General features: G+C 40.9%; 1 protein-coding gene across 4 annotated transcripts in view; it reads left to right on the forward strand.

Moving 5' to 3' along the window:
* Positions 1–21130, forward strand: part of PLEKHH1 (pleckstrin homology, MyTH4 and FERM domain containing H1) — a 54060-nt gene that overhangs the window by 3806 nt on the left and 29124 nt on the right. For 3 of the 4 annotated variants that reach the window (XM_063159291.1, XM_063159293.1, XM_063159292.1), the window contains 5 exons: positions 5268–5443; positions 11081–11143; positions 14215–14364; positions 17168–17251; positions 18803–18884. In XM_063159291.1, coding sequence (XP_063015361.1) covers positions 5268–5443; positions 11081–11143; positions 14215–14364; positions 17168–17251; positions 18803–18884 — 555 coding nt within the window. Of the gene's footprint in view, positions 1–5267; positions 5444–11080; positions 11144–14214; positions 14365–17167; positions 17252–18802; positions 18885–21130 lie in introns of those variants that run through there. The other variant, XM_063159290.1, reaches the window with a different exon arrangement.

Raw genomic sequence — 21130 nt, forward strand, 5'->3', positions numbered from 1 at the left:
CTGAGGTTTGCTCTCGCTCTGGGACTTTGGCCCTGAAGAGGCATGGAAGAAGCGGAGGGAGGAATGGCCACACGAAGGGGGAGATGCAGTCCAAAGCTAAATGTCTGTAAGCTCAGCGGTCTCTTCTGCCTTCCTGGTACGCCTCGGTGTGCGGGGCAAGACCTCTGCAGGTAGAAGAGCACAACTGGGAGCCCTTCTTCCTGCCCCCAGGCGCTTTTACTAGCTAAGCCACCTGCGCGGACATTGAGGGGAAATTATTCCCTGCTCCCTCCCACCCCAGGTCCGCGACAAGCCTTTTCCTTGCCCTTTCCACAGCTTTTTGTGTTATTTTCTCCCCCACGCTCCTCTCCGCCCATGCTCTGCGCTTCTCAGGCCGCACTCCTGAGCGGGAAATGACTGCGTGGCTGAGCAATTCCAATGGCCTCAGTGCTAAAAAGCTGAAGGGTGAGGCGAGTATGAAGTGGAAAATGAAGTGGCTGGGGACAGGGTGTCGATTAATAGTAGTTGATTTCCCCCGAGTTTTGCCCATTGCCTGTACTGCTGAACCCATTGATGCCAATTCAGTCACATGAGAAGAACTCTCTTCCCTTTCATTTATCACTTTTCTAGTGATTCCTTTTGTTGTAATGTGGTAGCTGAAAGTTAGACCAATATTCAGCTCTGCTGTTCAGACACTGGTGCTTTTTATGGGCAGGTGCTAAGAACTGCAGTCCCGCTGTGCTGTGAATCCTCTATGACAGCCTCAGTAAATCTGTTGCTGAACTGAGCGGTCTCATCTGGAATATGGAAATAGCGGTTCACTTGTCTTTATTGTTTGCACTGCATGAACAAAGCTGTAAACACTTTACTTGCATTTGTATCTGCACCTGAAAGTCTTCACATTGATTGATTATTTCAGCTTTTCAGGTGGAAATGTACAAAGTCTCCTAAGTGTTTTGATTTCTAGTTCTGGATCCACCTACATCTGCAACATCAGCTGATTGTAGTCTTAAAACACAAAGAAAAACCCCCAAACACATGACATCTTGATTTAAATTTCAGCTTCATCAGAATTAAAACTGGATATGGACATTACAAGTAAATATAATCATATTTATTTTGGATATGGTGGTTAGAGTCAGAACTGTCTCTGATGTTGGTCAAAACTTACAGATACATGCATGAGACCTCTAATTTTGACTGCATTTTGCAGGTGGTTGGGTCATTTTTCCCCCAGAGAGTTTTAAGGGCTTTTTATCTGCCATTATTGTCACTGACAGTTGGATAGTTAACACTGAAAATCAAGCTGCTCTTTAAGAAGTGGCTGTATGCATTTCAGAATGAAGTTTTGAAAATCTCAGCTTGTTTGAGTACAGTGGCTGTCTCCTATGTTCTGAATCCCTAAAATAAGAGTACTGCCTCTGCAAATATCAGGCTCCCACCTTTTTCTTATGCGTAAGGGTTAAAAAAGACAGTTTTATATAAGTATATCCTTATAAATTCTTTACCTGATTTGAAGAAGACCAATATGTGGGAGGGGGGATCAAAAAATGTGCTGAGAAAAAGATGGTTAAAGACTTACGAAAAAGGGCATCTGAAATGGCAGATCCGATAGAAGTGATTTAAAGTCAGTCTGTCAAAGTGAAATTGGTATTGGAATTCACAGAGTACAGATGAACTGCTTACATTCAGAAGAACAGGGGAAAAGGAACAATCTATTTTAATGGTAAATGAAAATGCAGAATAAGTTTTGTAAATAAAGTTGTACTCTAGAGATAAATATTAGACTTTGTGATACAGTATCTTTCTCTGAAAAAGTGTAAGGTTTTTGCTGGGGGAAAAGCTATAATTCTAATATCTAGTCTTCAGAACTCATTTGGTATGATGACACATGGGGAAGTTATTAGCTTAAGTGGAGGAGATGGGGATTAATAGAAGAATGGTAAATAGACAAATGACAAGAGAGAATGTGACAACACAGTGCTGGAGAGGGGGTGGTTAGATGGTAAGTATTTTACTGGTAGAATTGGCTACTGACACAGGGGATTAATCTAATGACACAAAACAAAATCACGCATTCGAAGAAGTAACAAAGTGGCCACAAAGTCTGGCAGAGCACTCTTTAAAATTAGTAGAGGAGAAAAAGACTCAGTTGCATAAACAGTGAGACTTCTTCCAGATACCCAAAACCAAGCTGTGCCTTTTAAATGTTAAAAATACTGTCTGTAATTAAAAAGATAACCTATAGTTATGCCAATCAATCATAGGGTTACCATGGGCATGGTGAATTTTGCAATCACAGAATGGTTCAGGTTGGGAGGGACCACAGTAGGTCATCTGGTCCAATGTCCCTATTCCAACAGGGCCATCCAAGAGCACATTGCACAGGATTGCATCCAGATGGTTCTTGAATATCTCCGGTGAGGAGTCTCTACAACCTCTCTGGGCAACCTGTTCCAGTGCTCAGTCACCTGCACAATAGAAAACTTCTTTATGTTCCGATGAAAGTTCCTGTGCATCAGTTTCTGCCCTTTGCCTCTTGTCTTATTGCGTGATACTGTGATGGCCTGTAGTACAGAGAATTTGATCTTTCAGAGATCTGGCATAGACCTGAGCTTAATATTTTGTTCCAGTCCATTTGTAATTACCCTCCTGCTCTCCCACATCTGCCGTTTACAAAGGAAAAGTCAGCTGAAATTCCTCTATTGCAGTTGTGTCAGCTTGTCTGTGAATGTCAACCACCAGTGCAATATGGTTGTAAAAAAAAGGCAATCAGATGAGGCCTTGCCTGTGAGAGGGGAAAGTGCTAAATGCCTTTACACTAGGCTTTGCTGTGGGTGCATGCTGCCTTTCACATGCAGTTGTGGTCACCCGTGGCTATGAAAGGGAGTGAGAAGAGCCAGCTCTTTTATGTGACGTGTACTGAAGCTGGAGCAGGTGCAGAGGGAGAGCAGGGAGCTTTTCTTATGAGACTAAAGGAGCCCCTTGTCTCTAGCCTTGCAAATTGAGGTCCTTAAGGTAAAGCTTTTGATATCTGTAAATATATCAAGGTGTAAATATGAGGGAGGAAAAAAAAAACCTAGCTAAACTGAAGGGTAGTAATCTACAAGACTTAACAGATACAAGCTGGTTATGGTTATGTTTATGCTGGTAATTAAAAGGCAGCTCATTAGAGACATGAGGTTCTAGAATAATAAGAATAGTGGGAGAATTGCAGCATGGTTCTAGGGAAGGGCAGTGTTCATTTATGAAAGGGAATATAAAATGCAGTAGTCTGTGGTAATAAAGAATAAAAGGCAATGATTCAGGACACCTATCCCATCCTAGACCCCCTATTCTGAACAGGGGTATTTTATTTCAACCAGAAGTTATGGTCTGTGTGGAAAATTACTTTTGTTTTGGCTTAAGTTGTTTGGTACATCAGTTTCATTTCGGTTTGTGTCATTAGAGTCCATCCCATTAATTTGTATATCCTCTTTGGATTTAAACTTAATTCATAAAGACCAAAAGCTTGTATGAAAGCTACATAAAAATATGAAAAATACACTTGTATGAAAGAGAACAGAATTACATTTGAGAGCTGAATTATTGTGTCCAAAACAGTGTTAGCTGTAAACAAAGTTAACAGTATTGTAGGATCCTTCCATGACTTAGTGCCCTCTTTCAGCTTGGGAAGGACTGATAGCACTACCTTACAGGGAAGCACTGCAGTGTTGAAAAGTGTACCAAAGGTAACCTGGTTAAATGCCTGGCAAGGACTTAAGGCTAGAGATCAGAGCAGTGTGCTGGATGGGCTGTGGAAAAGGATGGCCTCTATTTCTCTACAGCAGTAAGTGTGCTGCTTGTAGCAAAGTGCTCTTCTTTCCTGTTGTGGAGTGTTTTCAGTACTGAACATGAATATACCTTTGTCTTGTTTTACTGAAACCTACCTTCTGGAATAATATTTCACAAGTCATTGGAAAAGAGGCAACCTGTTGTCTGGGAAACTTTCTATTACTGAACAAAGCAACCTGAACATAAAATAACTCACAGGTAATGTTTATAGCCAAAGGGTATAAAATGCATCTTCCTTAACTCGGAACATGAGAGTACTCTATCCAGTATAGCTGGATAGAGGGGTTTGTTGTGTTATGTGTACTCACACTGTTATGTATACTCATGGTAATTTGAATCTCAAGTCTTACATGCAGAACATGAACCAGGTATCCTGACAAGTGGATACAGCTGGAGGGACATCTTAAACTTTTCCTCTCTGCAGAGAGATGCAGATGTAAGGGCGATGAGGCAGAGTGACTTCGTTGCTTTCTTGCAAATCCCAGACTGTTCCTTCATCTGTCACAGTTTGAGATTTGTGAGTTTGCCTGGGAGCTGGTGAGAAGTTCCTTTTACAAGTAAGGATTTTATTGTTGTGATGAAGCTGAGCTAACAGCTGTTCTAGCTTTGTAAACATTTGTTATTGTTTCATAATATAGCTGGCTGCTGAACTGCACACACTGAGTTGACCTTTTTGTTCATGAATACCTGAATTTGGTTAAGAACATCTATTGCCTACGTTTTTTGGGTCTTTTACTATAAGTATCTGAAATGTCTAAACTGTTACTGAGTAGGAAAGTGAAAGGTCTTCAAAAACTACAGCCTTCTCCACTTTCTGGGGCTGTATATATTTTTTGATGTTTACAAGGACTTCAGTAGAACAGCGTATTTTGTCTTTAGCCCTAAGTTATTCCTGTATGGGTTCTCTTTGTTTTAACAGAGCAATTGTTTGGATACTGGGGCACTTCCACTCTTACTGTCAACTGTATGTGTCAAGTAGTTAGGGATTGGGAACAGTTGCTTAATATGTCACATCATCTTAACACAGTCTATTTGAGATAAAGCACTGGTGACCCAAGCTGAAAATGTGTGTATGATATCTGAGGCAGGAGGTTTTAGTGACTTGAGGGTTTACAGCCATACTGGAACAAAGAAGGCAGGAATAAAAAGTATCTCTAATGTCTGGGTAGAGGCTGAGCAAGACTGTAAGGGTGGCAGCAGGGTTGTTTCTGGAATATACAGTATAATGCATTAGTAAATTATTTACTCATTCTAAAGGTAAACGTTTATCCATTAAGAGTGACCTCTGGCAGAGGGCAATATCAGTGACTCAGGGTAGTACCACTTCATCTTCTGCTTGGAGAAGAAATGGCCTTTGTTACCAATTCTATAAGAGGGACCAAGGAAAACTAGGCACAGAGGTGATAAGTTTGTCCTTCTAAAATACATACTTATTTTTCCCTTCGATTCTGTAGGATTTTTAGAGCACCTCAGACGACATCCTAAATGGATGATTAACATCACAATGGCAGAAGTCACCGTGGAGAATGGCAGCTGTGTGGACTGGCAGAAGCGATGCCTTGTGTTGGAGTCCCAGCTCTTCAAATTCCGCTTGCAGGCAAGCAAGATCCGAGAGCTGTTAGCTGAGAAGGTGAGGCAGAGGTGACTTCTTCTACTTTGCAATGAGTTATGGCGCAAAAACAAAAATTCTGCAAATGCCAAACTATCCAATATATCTGCTACTTGCAGTGAGGATTTATTTCTTGATTACAGTACATCTTTGCTCTCTGCTTTATCAGTTGAGATGCAGAGATGTGCCTGTCATGGTGTAAAGTGGCATGTAAGAATGAGCCTTGCTCACTGCAAAATCACCAAGCATTTGGACTCTAGTGGAAAACACTGTACCAGCAAGATTCTGGATATCTGAAGTGATTGAGACAACAGTGGAGCAAATATGGATGTTTTGGGTAAGAACAGCAGGATCATAACTTGGGTGGCAACAGAAAAGTATGGAGGAGTAAAAATTACGCTATAATGTTAAAAGCCCAGACAGGGATACATGTATTGCCATAGTGTTAGAATAACACTTCATATCCAGTCAAAACATTCTGGGGATACTGAAGAGCAAGGCCAGATATTTTGAGATCTGGATGTTAGAAACTTACATGGCATCTGTGGTTTTAGAGACATCTTCTACTAATGTCCTTCAAGTGCCCTCGTGTGAGTTTGTTTGCATTCTAGAGGAGAGACCCGGTAAAGATCTGAGGGTTTTATTGGAGTTTTGGTTTTTTGCTTGTTTTTGTCACGGTGTGAATATTTTGTGATTTTTCTTAACCTTAAATGGTGTTGTTTTTCAATTAGAATTAAAACTTTTTCACTAAATTTGTATGAAGTCCAAATTTGTAGGTTGCTGGGGGGAGCTCCTTCTTTTTTTTCTAAATGTGGCTTACACATTATCACAGTTCAGTCCAAGATTGCTCAGATATTCAATTACTGTATAGGAAAGTGAGAACAGTTTACTAATGAAGTCAAAATCTGTACAGCTGACTGCAGTTCACTATACCCAATTACAGATATGTTCTAAACTCACTTTTGCTCCATTCTGTATGTAACTTCTATATATTCTTGTTTGTTGGTTTTGGATGTAAAAACATGCAGGTGACAGCTACTTGAGAGTGGTGTAATTTTCATCCCTGCTTTCCCTGTAATTACGTTTTCACTATTGTCATATACTGCATGGGACATTTTTCCACCCTTCATATTTTAAGGAATTGTGCAATTCTAAGCAGCTTCTTCATCTCTTCAAATTAATTTCTGAGATGGAGCTTAGTGATTACTTACCTTGAAAAACATTGAAAGTGGTTGTAAAGTCCATTTAGATAGAGGCACATTAGAAAAAAAATCATGTATAGATGTGCTAAAGACAACCAGTATTCATATGTAATATTTGTAAGTTTGCTGCATTTTGAGATCTGTGTCCTTGTGCTTTATTAATTTATGCTTTGAGAAACTTCCCGACTACCCACACATGAGACAAGCCCACCTAGCAGACTTCCTTATAGAGAACAGACTTGCCAGATATATTTTAACTATCTCTGTAGTGAGGTTTGTGGGTCATGCCAGAGAATTAAATTTGCATCTGCTTCAGGGGCCTGGCTATAATTTATCCAGCCTTTTAGTCAAAGCGATGCTCCCTTTGCTGAGATGAAGGAGTAGCTTGGTTCAGTGCTCAGGTTATTCTGTAACTCCTTCTACAGTGCTGTTGTAGCTTTACTTGAAGGGTCAAAGAGCTAACAGGCTCGCAATTCCTAACTCCAAATGTCATGTGGGAAAGGGAAAGCCTCAGCAGGAACCGTGGGGCAGCTCCAGCAGGCTCTCAGACACGCAGTGCTTCTGCTGAACACTTCTCTTGGGAAATGTCCTGGGCCTCAGGTTCCCAGCTGGGCTGTGATGACTTGCTCAGAGACCTTCCTCCCCTTCTCCTCAGTCACCACAGGACACCCCAGCAGTCACAGCAACAGGGGCTCCTGCCTGTGCTGCATCCTTCTCACCCTCACGTGGGCAGTGATGCAGAACCGAAGGAGGTGCTTGGTTTATGTCCAGTGATGGCAGCTTCAGGGATTTTTGTCATCGATTTTATAGCAACTGTGATTTTTAAGGGTTTTTTCCTCATTATGAGAATGAAGAGATTCAGATTTACTGGAAAGTCTTGCATTTCAAGGAAGGTTTTTTGGGGCAGGGAGATGGGGGGTGATCTTGGAAAAATGTGAAGTCTGCACAGTTTGAAGCTGTGTGCCAACCTGTGGTAAGCATTGTCTTGAGAGCCTCCCAATATGGTTTGCAGTAACAGGAATTTATTTCTTTTAAATACTTTTAGATGGTGAAAGTGAAGGGCAGTGTTAACAGGGGTGTGATACTTGCTTACCACCTAGGTTGCCAGAGGTGTGGAAGTGACTGAAGGGCTTGAAAACCTGATCCTCACATCTTAAATTATTTTTTATAACTAATTTTATTATTTCAAGACAGGTTTTACTATTTTAACTCACAGAAAACCCAACCGCTCATGCCTGGCACTGGCAGTACAATGTGCTCTAACAGTTCAAATACTTGAGATTTTTAAAATCCGCTTAGATTGAATAATCTAGATCGCGGTTCAGAACATGGGGAATTTAAAACCAAGTGGTTTAACTGCCAGTGCCCCAGTTCACATGGTGTGAACTTCCACATTGATAGCCTGGTCTCAGCTATTGCACAGAGCTGCCCAAGCTGCGCAGAGCCTGGCCTTAGTCCCTGGTATCCCAGACAAAGCTCTGCCATCCTGCTGTACCCCACAGGGCACAAGACCCCTGAGTCCTACCTTGTAGACATTAGCAGGGATTGCTTTGGAAACAGGCAGTTGTTTTCACTCTATTTTTCTTGTACACACGCAAGGGAAAGGGATACTCCTCTGCTGGTGAGTGACATAGCAGGCTGTTGTCTCAGCAGCAAGTTGACCTGGTTAAGAGTGAGCTCTGGAGCAGAACAGCAGGAGAAAAATAAAGCTGAGAGGTATAGGAACTTTTTTCACTCAATTTTATGTAGCCTCTTTTGAGCCATAGGAGAGGGAAAGCCTGTGTGAATGGTTGATGGGAAGATCTTTTGCAGTTTCTAGAAAGGCCATCTGGGTAACTTAACCTGCTTCTGTCTTATTTTAATAAACAATGAACATTTGGAAAATGGATCTTTTGTCTCATGCAAGCATGGCTATTCAACTGGTCCTGTTTCTCCCATACAAGCTGTCTGGCCTAGTGCTTGAAAGAAGAGTTCCGTGCATTTGGCTTGGTTATTAATTTTTTTGTGTGACTTGGGTCTCATTGCTTAGTAGCATTTGTCAAATTATAAAGCATTTTGAATGAAAGGACCCGTGTAAATACCAAGCATTATTATTAATTCATTGAGGGATTTGAAAGAGCCTTACAAGCATGTATGTATTAAATCTGAATGTGCTCCAGTGAGAGTGCTGACACTGGGGATGAGTGAAATAATGATTTCGTGTACACCAGGAACACAGCAGTTATTTAACAGTTCATAGTAGGACAGCTCAACAATGTAGTACAGGAAATTAAGACAAATACAAGTTCATTTAAGGCTACAGAAGGAATTAGGGTGACAAAAGTAATTGATTTGGCTGGCACTTAGCCAGGTTGCCCTGCTTGCACAAGTTTCATAACTTTTTAGTGATCAGGAATGGTCCCAACATAGATTCTTTGTCTGGATCAAGAGCCATAACTGCTAGCAGTGCAAAGGAACTGCTTTGGGACGACAAGGAGTTCTTCACTTCTGTCTTCATAAAATAACCCGAGTCTTTCATGGAGATTGAGCACCTTGTGGAGGACTGAATTGTTAGAGGATATCTAACTATCCTCTAGTTAGAGAATATAGAGGATTAGAGGATATCTTGGTAAAAAGGCCCAGAAATTCATCTCTGCTGTGGATGTAGAGCCTGTCAATTAATCAGAAAACTAGGAAAGACCAATGATTCTAAAACTACTGTCTTAAACACTCTTTGTTTCGCAAAGCATGTTATGTATCCCCAATAGTTCTGTTTAGCATCTTTCTTTTGCCAATATGTTTTGCTGCTACCTGTCTGTGGTGATGACTGTCCAGAGACCAAAAGATAAATGAATGGGTGCATCACTGTTCTGAAGGGGACTCCCTGCTCGTGAAGCTATTTGTGTTAGATTGCCTGGAGCTCAGTCTTCAAGAAGGCTCTTTGGTCAGAGCAGCTTTGTGTGGCTGCAGTCCTTTGTGGCATCTCTCTGTTCCTCTGCCAAAGAAGCATCCTTGATTTGGATATTAGGTTACAGAGACTGTTGTATTTGATTGTTCCACTGAAAAAGCAAATGTGGGAGGTATCATGCTAAATGTAGCAGGTTTTGATCTTCATGGTTTTAATCTATGTCATTGCTTTTATAGTTATGTGGCTACTGAGGTGTCTACATGGATGTGCCTTTTGATACGTTTGCTGGTAGGGGTCAGTCTGCTCTTGTGTCAGTGAGAATGGATGGAAAGAAGAGTTGTCTTGCTGCCATATGAAGGAAGGCAAATGGAAATGGGAATGCTGCCACGTCTATTCTGGGTGATCAACCCAAGAGAAATAAGTCCATTTTCAGATATATTGGTTTGGTCCTGTTAGTTACCAATCTGAATACTTGGCTCCAGTGCTTTATCAAAAATGCATTGGAGAGAAAAGGAGCTTAGTTCCCTTTATGGTTTTTCTTCTTCAAGCATGATTCTTTTAATCTTCTGAAGATTCTTCTATGTCATTCTTTTCATTGTAAAACATAAGTAAGTACAGCAAACTCCATGAAGTGTTCCTCAAATTTTGCATTTTGGTGGATTAAAACTTAGTGTCACTTGAAAGAAGAGACTTTGCATTACTGGGCTTAAATCTGAGACCAATTGAAGCAGGCCAGGTGAAAATGACTTTGGCAAACATCAAATGAGAGGCTAGGTTGATATTTAAAGAAAAATTTAAAACAAAACCAAACAAACAATTAAAAGAAAAGCCCCAAAACATCCCCCAAATCAACCACAACCCACCAAAAAAAGGGCACTACTGATAAATTATTAGAAGAACCCCAGGTATATCTGAATTTTATAAGAATGAAGTGACTTATAAACATTTAGAATAAAATTCAATTCAGTGTCCTTTGACTTCGATAGCAGCAATGTTCACATGTTGAATCACATAATTGTCAGTTTGCAAAGCTCTTTGAAAAAAAAGAAGCATAGGAAAGTTAAGATTGCTGTTAATCTTGTCAGTTATAAGTCTATGATGCCTTTGAAGCCAAAGCAAAGTATTCAGTGGTTATAATGTGACATTATAGAGAACCTGCTGTGAGCTTTCCAAGATATATTCATTTTTATTTACCTTTGTGAATGAATCCTAGCTGAAATAAGATCAGGGAAGAATGGTGCACTGTAGACAGGCTCCTTGCAGGGACAGCCCACGGTGTGTAAATTGTAGAGATGAGGTCAAGACTTTGGCACTGTTCCTTTGACCCATGTAATGAATGATGAGGCTCACTAATGAGAAGATGGTTCCGGTGTATTCAGAGTAGGGCAGAGCACTGGAAAAGGTCAAAGACTTTTTTTTTTCTTGGTCAAAGCTGTCCAGTTAACTCAAAATATGCCAAAGATCTGTAAGCTTGCACAAATGCTGAGTAAAATATGAAAATATGAATGTCCAGGTGATGTTAATTTATTTTCTTTCTTTCTCCCTCTTCTTTCTTTTCTGTCTCTGAAGATGCAGGAATTGGAACAGAGAGTGATAGAAGCAGAGCAAAGAGCTGAGGATGCAGAGAAACAGGTAAGAGATTCTTTGATGGTGGCTCTGGTACAAGTCCAGCAGTTAACTCACTCTAAATTCCTTCCAGTCTAGCATACAGACAGCAATCTGCAGTGCTGTTCCCTTCTACGGAAACACTGATTTACAGTGGTGAATGGATTTTCTAGTCTACTTCCCAGTCTGTGAGCCTTAGCTGTGAGCAGGTGCCTGAATATGCTGAAGTGAAAACAAGCACCTCACATCTTCCTGTCAGCTTCACAGCCTTTCCCCCCTCAGCCATGATAGGCATGCTTGGTTGTGGAAAAGGAAGGGGATGTTGTACCTCAGGATTAAATTGCAAAGATAAGGTTGCTTGGCAGGTCCTCAGGAAACAAATACTTAAGAGTACTGGTGAGGACTTGTCTACAAGTAGAAAAGGTTCTGTGAAAGAAGTAGGTTTTGCAGACGCACCCTTATCACTTGTTTTGGACTTTTTAGTAATTACTGCTCTGGCTCCAGGGCCCATGGAGAAAAACAGTAAGAGCTGAATTCATTGTCTGTTGCTGTAATCACCTAAAAATTAGGCATATTGTCTAAACTAGTTCTTCTATGTTTCTTGAATAATAGAGAAGTGGATATATTCAGCTTGTGAACAGACAGAAAAAAAAATAGCCCTTTGAGAAGCAGACATTCTGCACTCTATGAAGTATTATAGAAACAAAAGAACCAAGATAAGCCAGGTGGTTTGAGCTCTTGGATCACTGCACACCACTGCTGAAGGGAAGGCTTGAAGTGAATGAGCTCCCTCCAGCTGGACAAGAGCTGCAGGACTGAGCACTAAGTCACGGGTTGAAGGGCAGAAATAAAAGTCACACAGCCAAGAATGACTGTCAAAGATGATTTCAGAAGTGAAGGACTGAATAGGCAGTGTTATAAGCACTGGGAGACGTAATACCTGGGAATCAAGAACTTGGAGTACCTGGAAAGGTACTGTCTGCATAACATATTTTTCCCCACCACTTTGATATTGACATCAAGATTTTTTACTGACCAGCTTAATTCTAGGAAAGATGCTATGTCTTGACACAGTGCTGTTGGCTTCTATGCTAGACCAGCAACTACAAGTGAAGAGCAAGAGTTGTTCTCGAGAGTGTTACCAGTAAGTTCACACCCAGCCAAGACAGGCAAAGGGTGGCACAGTAGAGGCAAAAGTGACAGCTGTGACAGCACCATCAGGAACTATAGTGATTGTCACTGGCCAGTGAAGGTTTCATACCAGCAGATGCCTCAATGACAGGAGCAGAGTGCCCAGGATATGATAAGATGCAATGACAGCAAGGGACAGGATGGAGAACAAGTCAAATCCATGTCCAAGAATGGGCAGGAAAGGGAGAACTTGGCTGGGAGGGTGTAGCAGAAATGAGGGTTGCCTCCACTCGCCTGCCTCCGCTCAGCAGTTCTGTAGCCATATGTTGGCAGGTCCTAAAGACTAGCAACCCCTCAATGTTTGCCTTTCCAGCAGCCTTATCCACATCCAGAGATTAGTGTTCCTAGAGAAATGCTGCATTGCTGCCTGACAGCCTGAAGAAGTGACAGTGTAAGAGTAGGGCCATTCCCTTCCACTAATGAGTACATTCACCGTGAATGAAAGGCAGCCAGCAAACGAGAGGGCTCCACATCAAGTGCAAAATCCCTTGTTATCTTTCTCTCCAGGAGTCTAGGGGGTTGGATTTGTTAATTCAATGGACTCCCTGTAGCTGCCAACCTCAATTAAGGAAATCACATGTTTGCAGTCCCCTCGCTGAGCCTCTAGTACAGAGTCAGCATTTGGGCATCAGACAGGAAGGAGGGGCCGTTTCTTTTTGCTATAATCACCCTAAACTCTAATGAAAGCACATCCGACTCAGCAGGCTTAGTTTTCTGGCTCGGATGTTGGGTGCTTACCTTTCTGACTCGGTATGAGGAAGAGGCAGCTTGCTTCTCTGCCTAATACAGGCAGACAGGGGGACGAAGCACAGCTTCTGCAAGTATGGAGTGTAGGCTGCTCAGCAGAGCATGACTAACCCTCTTGCACAGCCTCTGTGAAGTGCTCACATTGCTCCCTGCATTCTGTCCTGGTTTTAAGTTCATGCTAAATTTATGGTATTTGGAGTTGGTTTCTTTGCAGATTTAGCTTCTTTGAGGTGTGTTGGAACCAGAGATTTTCCAATCATCAAATGCTGCAATTAGTATGTTTGAGTTAAATTGAAGGGATTCCATTCATCTTTAGAAATGAAGTCTTATAATCCATTGTAATAGAATGAGGTAACGGTAAAATGGAGTGAAATTATTGAGAGACAAAGCTTTTGGAGAAAGTAAAGATATTTTTAAAATGTGCTAAAAACCTAAAATGCTTCAGTAGGCACTGGATTCTAGTGGATTGAAACTTCGTCTGTAGTGAAGGAGCACTACAGTGATCTTTCTCTTGCTGAGATGAAGAAGTCTTGGCACTGGCAGGAGCTCAAAGACAGTAAAATCTTTCAAAATATCAAACATTGTAACTCCTTAGCAGGTCTGGAGAGAAGACTTGGCAGAAAGACAGGAATTGCCAAAACAATGTCTTAAGCTGGGGACAGGAAGATGAAGGACCTCCATAGTACATTTTCATATAGAAATTTTAATCTGAAGTAAATGGCCAGGGGTTTTTGGTATGTATCTTGGTAGTGAATGAGGTAAAAAACTGGCCATGATATTGCAAAGGACAAAGGTGAGATGTACAATGTCTGTATGAGTATGGAGACTACGGTGCCTGTATGGTGTCTTTGATTAATAATTTGATTGTAATATCTCACAACCCATGATGCATTTATCTGCTCATGGTTCAGTTTGCATCTGTTATTGCTTCAGCATTACAATGATCTTTCCACAAATGTGAGTATAAACTAAGTGTGACCTGAAGGATGTTGTGGTTTTTGATGTTTTCTTTTTCCTTTCCTGACTTGAAAAATAAGAAACCCACAAACATTCTCATTTATTTTCATTCTCTTACCACTACACAAGCAGTTCCTTGATTTACATTGGTTTGCTTTGGTGGTTTTTGGGTTTATTCAATTTCCTTCTGATTACCATTGCAGGTCAGAGTTATGGAAGAGAAGATAAAACTTGCCAATGCGAAGACTGGTGAATCTGACAGCACCCTGCACAAGAAATACCAGGAGCTGATGTGCACAATGCAAGGAAAGGAAGATCTGATCAACAAATTGGAGACAGAGCTAGCAAAACAGGTAGGGAGATTTTCTTTTCTACAGGGAGGCTTGTAGATTTCACAAGTTAGAGGGATTCTGTCATGGATATTTCAAAGACAGGGGCTATGACTCATTACAAGTTAGTCTCTCAGTTGGCTCCAGATCAGCTAAGATGATGCCCAGCCCAGTGCAAGATCCTCTCTTTCCTTTTTGGACAAAACATGCACTCAGCTTCAGCAGCCCACGTCTCTTCACCATTGGGGATCAGTCAATGTGCCCAAGGGCCTCCTTGTGTTAGTGCTGAGACCCTACATTATAATGCTACAGCCTGGTCACAGTGTTTCTCTGGCTTTTTACCACAGTGATTGCTTTGCAAAACCCTTGTGTAGCCCATCTCTGTTCATGCTGCTTCTTGGGAAGGGTCTTTTCCCAGCCTCCAGCAGTCCTCCAGCATAGTTCATCTCTTGTCAGATGTCATTATAAAAGAGCAGCTGTTTCTCAGTATGGATAGTTCCTAGTCTCTCCCTTTTTCTGTTGGTGGAAGGAAGGTGCTGCATTTCCAACAGGGCTTGTATTTCAGTTCTAGTAAAGGCCTTGCCCTGTGGTTTTTATAACACGAGGAATGAGGTATTCTTATGCGTTGTTAAGTAAATAACTTAAATAAAAGTAAAATTTCACAAAAAAAAAATTACTCGGCTATTTGAGTTACATTGAACTAATTGCCACCTATTTAAAGGGCTGTTAGTAGAACTCTTGTTCCAGCAACAAGAGGCAAAATGAGCTTCTAGAAATGAAAGCCAAAGCTTGGCAATTCCAGACAAGAAATATTCATCATCAGAGTCACTGGTTTCATTTCAGAATGGGATGAGATGGTGGCAGGGCTAGAAGGTTGCTGAGGGTCCCTGTAAGGCATCCTGTTGGTTTTCACTGGGATGGGAAGAGCCATGGAGTTCAGAGCATCACTAAGAGAGCACTGAGGTCATGTCTGGGCCACACAATAGTGTGGGACACTAAGAATATCTAATTGCTTTTGGAGCTTAAAGCACAATAACTGCATCTATGGCTGCTGTGCCTGAGTGAATTGGTTCTGCTTAGAGGCAGGGCTTATTGCACATGGTGACAATGCTGTCATCATGTCACTGTTCTACTTTAGAACCCTAAATAAAGTCTTGGCATTGCAGTTCACAAATAGTGCAGTAATCTGAATCTTTTATCTTTTGGACCATGTTCCAGGACAAATCCAGGTCATTAGGGATACAAAGCCAGTTCCCCTGTGATGGACATTGAGAGATGGTAGACTTACTATGTGTGCTAGATCATTTCAGACCTGTAGGCACATCTAGTATGCTGACTCCTGCATCTAGTTAGCATTCTCCTGACACTTGATGATTAGGAGCACACACAGTCATATAAAAGGAAAAAAACCCTCCTAAATAAATCTTCTTCTTGAAGCATCTGATTTGGTTGCTTTTATTTCATTATGCTCAACTACAAATGTTATGGTTGCCTAAAATGTTGCTTGGGCCTACTTTAAACAAACATACTTGCAATAATTAAGCAAACAAACTTGAATAAGAGCCCTTAAATGTGCAGTTGTAGTGATAAATAGCATGTGGTAATTAAAAGTGTGAAAATGTTGGGAAAAGATGTGAAAATTTGGGGAATTTCACGGGGTCTATTTATCCATGTGAAAAATTTAAAGTGGGGGGAAGGACTGATATTTTTTATAATTATAATTGCTGGTATTATTTTACTTCAGAAAAAACAATAGAACAGGGAAACCACCAGCTGCTACCAGAAGGCATTATCTTTGCCCCTTATTTGGAGAAACCAGGGCTAATGTGACATGCAGCATATTGTCCTCCTTTCTTCCTCCCTCTGTTGCTCTCAGAACTGATTTCTTCTTGCAGTTGTTTAAATCATTATGCAGTTTGGAGAGTTTTCAGTGATGTTGCTTCTGATGAAGCTACACAGAAGATAAAACAGAAAGCTTCAGGTGATCATAGTGTTAATTCAGCATCTTTCAAAGGAAATTTCCAGAAAAGTTAAAAACACAGCTGAGAAAACACAGCTGCGAAAATGATGTAGCAATATTACCCAAGCAGATACTTGGGGGAACAATGGTCATTGTGCAAATCAACAGTATTGCCATAACACCTTTGTGTGGACTAGAACCTGTTCTAATGGATATGTAAACATACTACCACTTATAGCATCTGAAGTTCTCCTAGCAGATCTTAGGCATGATCTTGATAGTTTTCAAGGTCAGGTTGTGGAGCTTTTTTTTTTAAATTAACTTTCTCAATGAGGCTACTGTGTGTGTTAAATTTGTTGTTGGTATTTGCATCTTGTGCACCTTGAAAGTCCACTCTAGACTCATGGTTACAGCGTCTGAATCCCTTTTGCTTGGAATGATTGGTACGTTACAAATAAGTTATAGGCACTGCTTAATTCTTATTAGCTTTGGCCAATAATGTGTGTGTAGGCTGGGGGAACACTACAGATACTCAACAGCAAACAGCAACATTGCAAAACCATCTGAAACAGAAAAGGTTGCAGATTCTACTCAAACTGAGGTAGGTTTGTTACCTGACCTGGATTTTGCTGATACACAACAAACTTTTGAAACAAGCCTCTGAATTTGAGTCTAGGGACCATGTAAGACAAATTAGAGCTTGATTTTTTTCAGATGCCAGCTGAAAAATTGTATCCAAGTAGCAGTCCTAAATCTTACGTCTGGAATGGGAACTTCTGTGTTTCAGTCACTCCTGATGCAGTAACCCACTGAGAACAGTTGTACTCTCCTAATGCCTCTAATGCTGGTTTTGATTTTTTGGCTCAGAAACAGCTGAGGACTGAGGAAGCCAAAATTGTTCAAGAGAAAGCTGCCAAGATCAAAGAGTGGGTAACATTTAAGCTCAGGGAGGTAAGTCTCTGGCTTTCTACCAGGTTTCAAGGCATGTGAGTAAGTACATGTGGCTGCACTGCCAGGGGGTTCCTACACAGGACAACCATCTGGGGACAGTCAGTCTGCCACAGGGGCACTCTGCTTGTTTGGCCCTGCACATACTCCATTTTAGGGCTGGGGTCATCACTCTTACCAGGGGCTATTTAATTTATTGGGCAGACTATAGATGACTGTTAACTCACCAGTGCCCAAAAGCAGTTTCTGAAGATTGACTAGTCACAAGTGTCTTTCTTTTACCTAGCTTTCTTTTACCTCTCCTTTTCTCTGGATGCAGTTTCTATTCATTTCTGACAGAGCACCTGTTGCACAAACATATCCTTTACTCTTTCATAATTTGCCATCTCTGACTAATGCTGTTTTCCTACTGCCCAGTATTTTTTGTCTCTGACCTCTCTGTTCTATCCATCCTGTGGATTTATCCCTCTATGTGGTCCTACCCTATAGAAAAACAAAAACAGCAGTGGGTCAGCATGCAGTTTTAAAAATGGGAGTAGTAGTTTTCAGCTGGGAGTGGGTAGCCTGGTCCTTTATTCCAAGTTAAAAACATGTATTTCAAGGTTTATGACAGAAAGGGAATTTGTTGGAGTTAGGAGAAGCATTCTTTGTGGGCACTGATTATGTCATGATGTGACTTTGTAATGTCATTAGATTGCCTAAATAATCCACTGAACTCCTGTGCTGCTTCTCTGCCCTGTGTTAGATAACTTAAGGTGCATTTAGGTTACTGACTGGTGCAGCACAGAGGAGGAAGCGAGGGGGTTTGATTTGGGGTGACCTGCTGTGAATGCAGGACCACACACTCACACTTTACTGGCAAAGAGGTTTGTGCCAGATGCTGATTCCATAGCATGCACGAGTGGATCGCTGCCAGTTGGAGAACTTGGCATCTGTGCTGCCAGTGGGTTACTTGAGACAGCACTACAGGTGATTCCTTCAAGAGGAAAGTCTGTCTGGGTGTACCACTGCTGTGTTTAAAAATGGATGCTGAGACTCTTCAAGTAAAGGCATAAAGCAAATTTGCAAAGAATCTCTCATGCCCTAATTGGAAATGTAAATGTAAATTACATTTCCCTAATTGGAAATGTAAACCCTTAATGTTGGTTTGGTTTTGGCTGTTTTCTTTGGTCCTCTGGATCCATGGGTTCTTCTTTTACTACATTAAGGGTGAGAACAAATGATCCTTCTGGGTAATGTTTTTTGATTCTCTCTTTCATGAGCATTATTTCTGCAACAGGAGTAAATGATGAGCTATAGCAGGGAAGTAAATTTAAAGATGTATTTGTGAAGTGCCAATAGTTGATATAGAGGCTGTTTGAGAAAGCACAGCAAAATATTTGAGTGGTCTACTGATGTTGCTGATTAAAAGGATTCGAGGTGACTGGTAGACTCATTTTTTCCCCTTTTTAAGAAACTTTAAAGTAACAAAGATGAAGGCATGTTCTGTGTAGTGGATCACATGTGCTCACAATTTTGTATTATATTTCTTTGTTTATTATTCTTCTTTCATAGCTTGAGCTAGAAAATTACCACCTGAAAAACTGTAATCAGAGACTGATGGAGCAAATTGAAGCTCTTCGGGATACATTGCAAGGTAAATGTGTTCAGCGTAGTAACCACCACAAGACTGGAAGTCACCATTCCTGGGTTGTATTCTTAAGTTTGTCAGAAATTAAAACTTGTGGCAGCAGGCAGTAGAGTTGCTCTGTTCCTTAGCTGGGTCCATTTTTAAGATGGGAATAACATTCTTATCTGCCTTAACTCTTAATTTTTTTCCCACCAATTCACTGTAGAGTCCTTTTTTTTTTTTTTTTTTTTTTTTTTTTGTTAGAATCTGCATTTGCCATTAAAATAAGCCACTAAGCTCCTGAGTTGGAAGCATTCATTGAAATACATATTAGAATTCTCCTTTCACTGATGTACTTCAGTGTATCTCCATGTGTGAATTATTCTTATCCCCACAGAACCTCTGCTGGTATGTGATCTGAGGAACTGAATGAGCCAAGGCAGCAGCTCTTTGGTCTGCCTTTAGGAGCTGGCTTTCTCTGTGCCATCAGGTTGGGCTGGAGAAAGCTGCTTATGGTGTTTTGGGTTTTTGCAGTTCTTTGGTGGCTGGATGGAAAACTTTCATCTCTAGGCTTAAATTCAGCACCTTTTATTATAATGTGCTTTGAAAAAGAAATTATATCTTTTTTTTTTTCATTTTTCTTTTTTAATGAGCTTGGTTTGGTCACAATAAGATGAGCTAGTTTCCAGAACTTCACTGGGCATGTGGGGAGGGGACATTTCTTTCCTGCAGAAGTCTTTCTGGCATTCCTATTACTCCACAGCAAGGGAACAGCGCAAAATTCTTTTTAAACCCCACCACATTTCTAGTGAAATGCTTTATGGCTGGGTTTCTCTCATCCCCTCTGGCTCTGACTGTTCACAAAAAGTGAATGCCTGGTAAGCTGCGTTAATAATCTGGTATTAAGTGTGCCCTGGATCCCAGCTCTCTGGGCAGTAAACAGCACTGCCCTCTCCTCTTATCCCTCACTGGTCTCAGCATGCCAGGCTGAAGTCAGAGCCTCTGCAGAGAGACAAATCTCTTCTTGCTTGCTGTGCTACTGGTAACAGCTTCTTCTTCTTCTTAATCTCCTGTCACATCTAGGAAGCTGCAAAATACCAGTAATGTTTAAAATTAATGGCATATTTTCAGTCTACACTAATGATTTACCTTAGGGTCAGGGGAAAATATGTGCCAGGATTTGTGTGTGCCATTGTTATGTGTTAGCTTTGCTAACTTCAGTTCCTCGTGAATCAAGTGCCAAGGTCATGCTCTCATGGTTGTCTTTTTCTCAGCTGTTTCCAAGAGCAGGTTTCATCCTCTTCGCTGTCAACAGTAATTTATTCTGCTGTTTGCTCTTTCCTCTGTAACTTTGTGTCTTCAGTTTGTTTCTGTTTTCCTTGTGAATCCCACGGGTGGTTAAGCAATACCCATGGAGTTTGCTGTTCAGGCAGCATTTTCAGCAGTAGTTGTGCAGAGTCACGCTCGCCCATATTTTGCAATTTCCAAAGCATTTGGTTCTTTTTCAGTCAGGCTGAAATAAATATAAATGCCAAGGTCAATCAAACATCCTCTGCCATTCCAAGTTTTATCCCTGCTTTCTTATATTCTAAAGCTGCTATTTGGTGGAAATTGTAGAACTGAGATAATCTTTAATAATTATGGAAAGGAAGAAAATATAATAAGTGTACTAAGGAGAAAGGACAATCTAGTATCTGTCTTTTATGTCATCCTCTAACATAGCAACTGAAAGGGCATGGAAAGAACTAAAAAAGGGAAGATTTCACAGCAAAACCCTATAAGTAACTATTATAAAACATCATGACATAAAGCACTGTGTGGGTCATATATCACAAAAGGATAACAAAAAGCTCTAGGGAAATTCTTGAAAAGTGAGTAAACTCCCCGGTTGCTGAGTTGTTTAAGAAGGTCTCCATACCTTTGCTGGAAGCCCCATCTAGCCCCTGGGAATGCATGGAATCATTCCAGATTTTTTGATGAGTTAAATCACTGTAGGTCCACTAAAGCCAAAAGCCATGCTAAGCAGTGGCCACCTTGATGTATTTGACAAAGTGTTGTGTGGATAGGTGCACTTCCTTCTCATGTTTTAAGACAGGAGGCATAATTATATAGGTAAGAATAAAAACTCTTATATTGCATTAAACTGAAAGCTTGCCTAGGCCAATTTCCCAGATCCTGGTTGGCTGTTTGCATTCCACGAAGGACCATACAAAATAATGCAAGCTGTCCTTCTCTCCATATACACTTCCAGCTTCTGCTCTGAGTAGTTTAGG

This window comes from Melospiza melodia, chromosome 6 (genome assembly GCF_035770615.1).
Source record: "Melospiza melodia melodia isolate bMelMel2 chromosome 6, bMelMel2.pri, whole genome shotgun sequence".
Classification (NCBI taxonomy): domain Eukaryota; kingdom Metazoa; phylum Chordata; class Aves; order Passeriformes; family Passerellidae; genus Melospiza; species Melospiza melodia.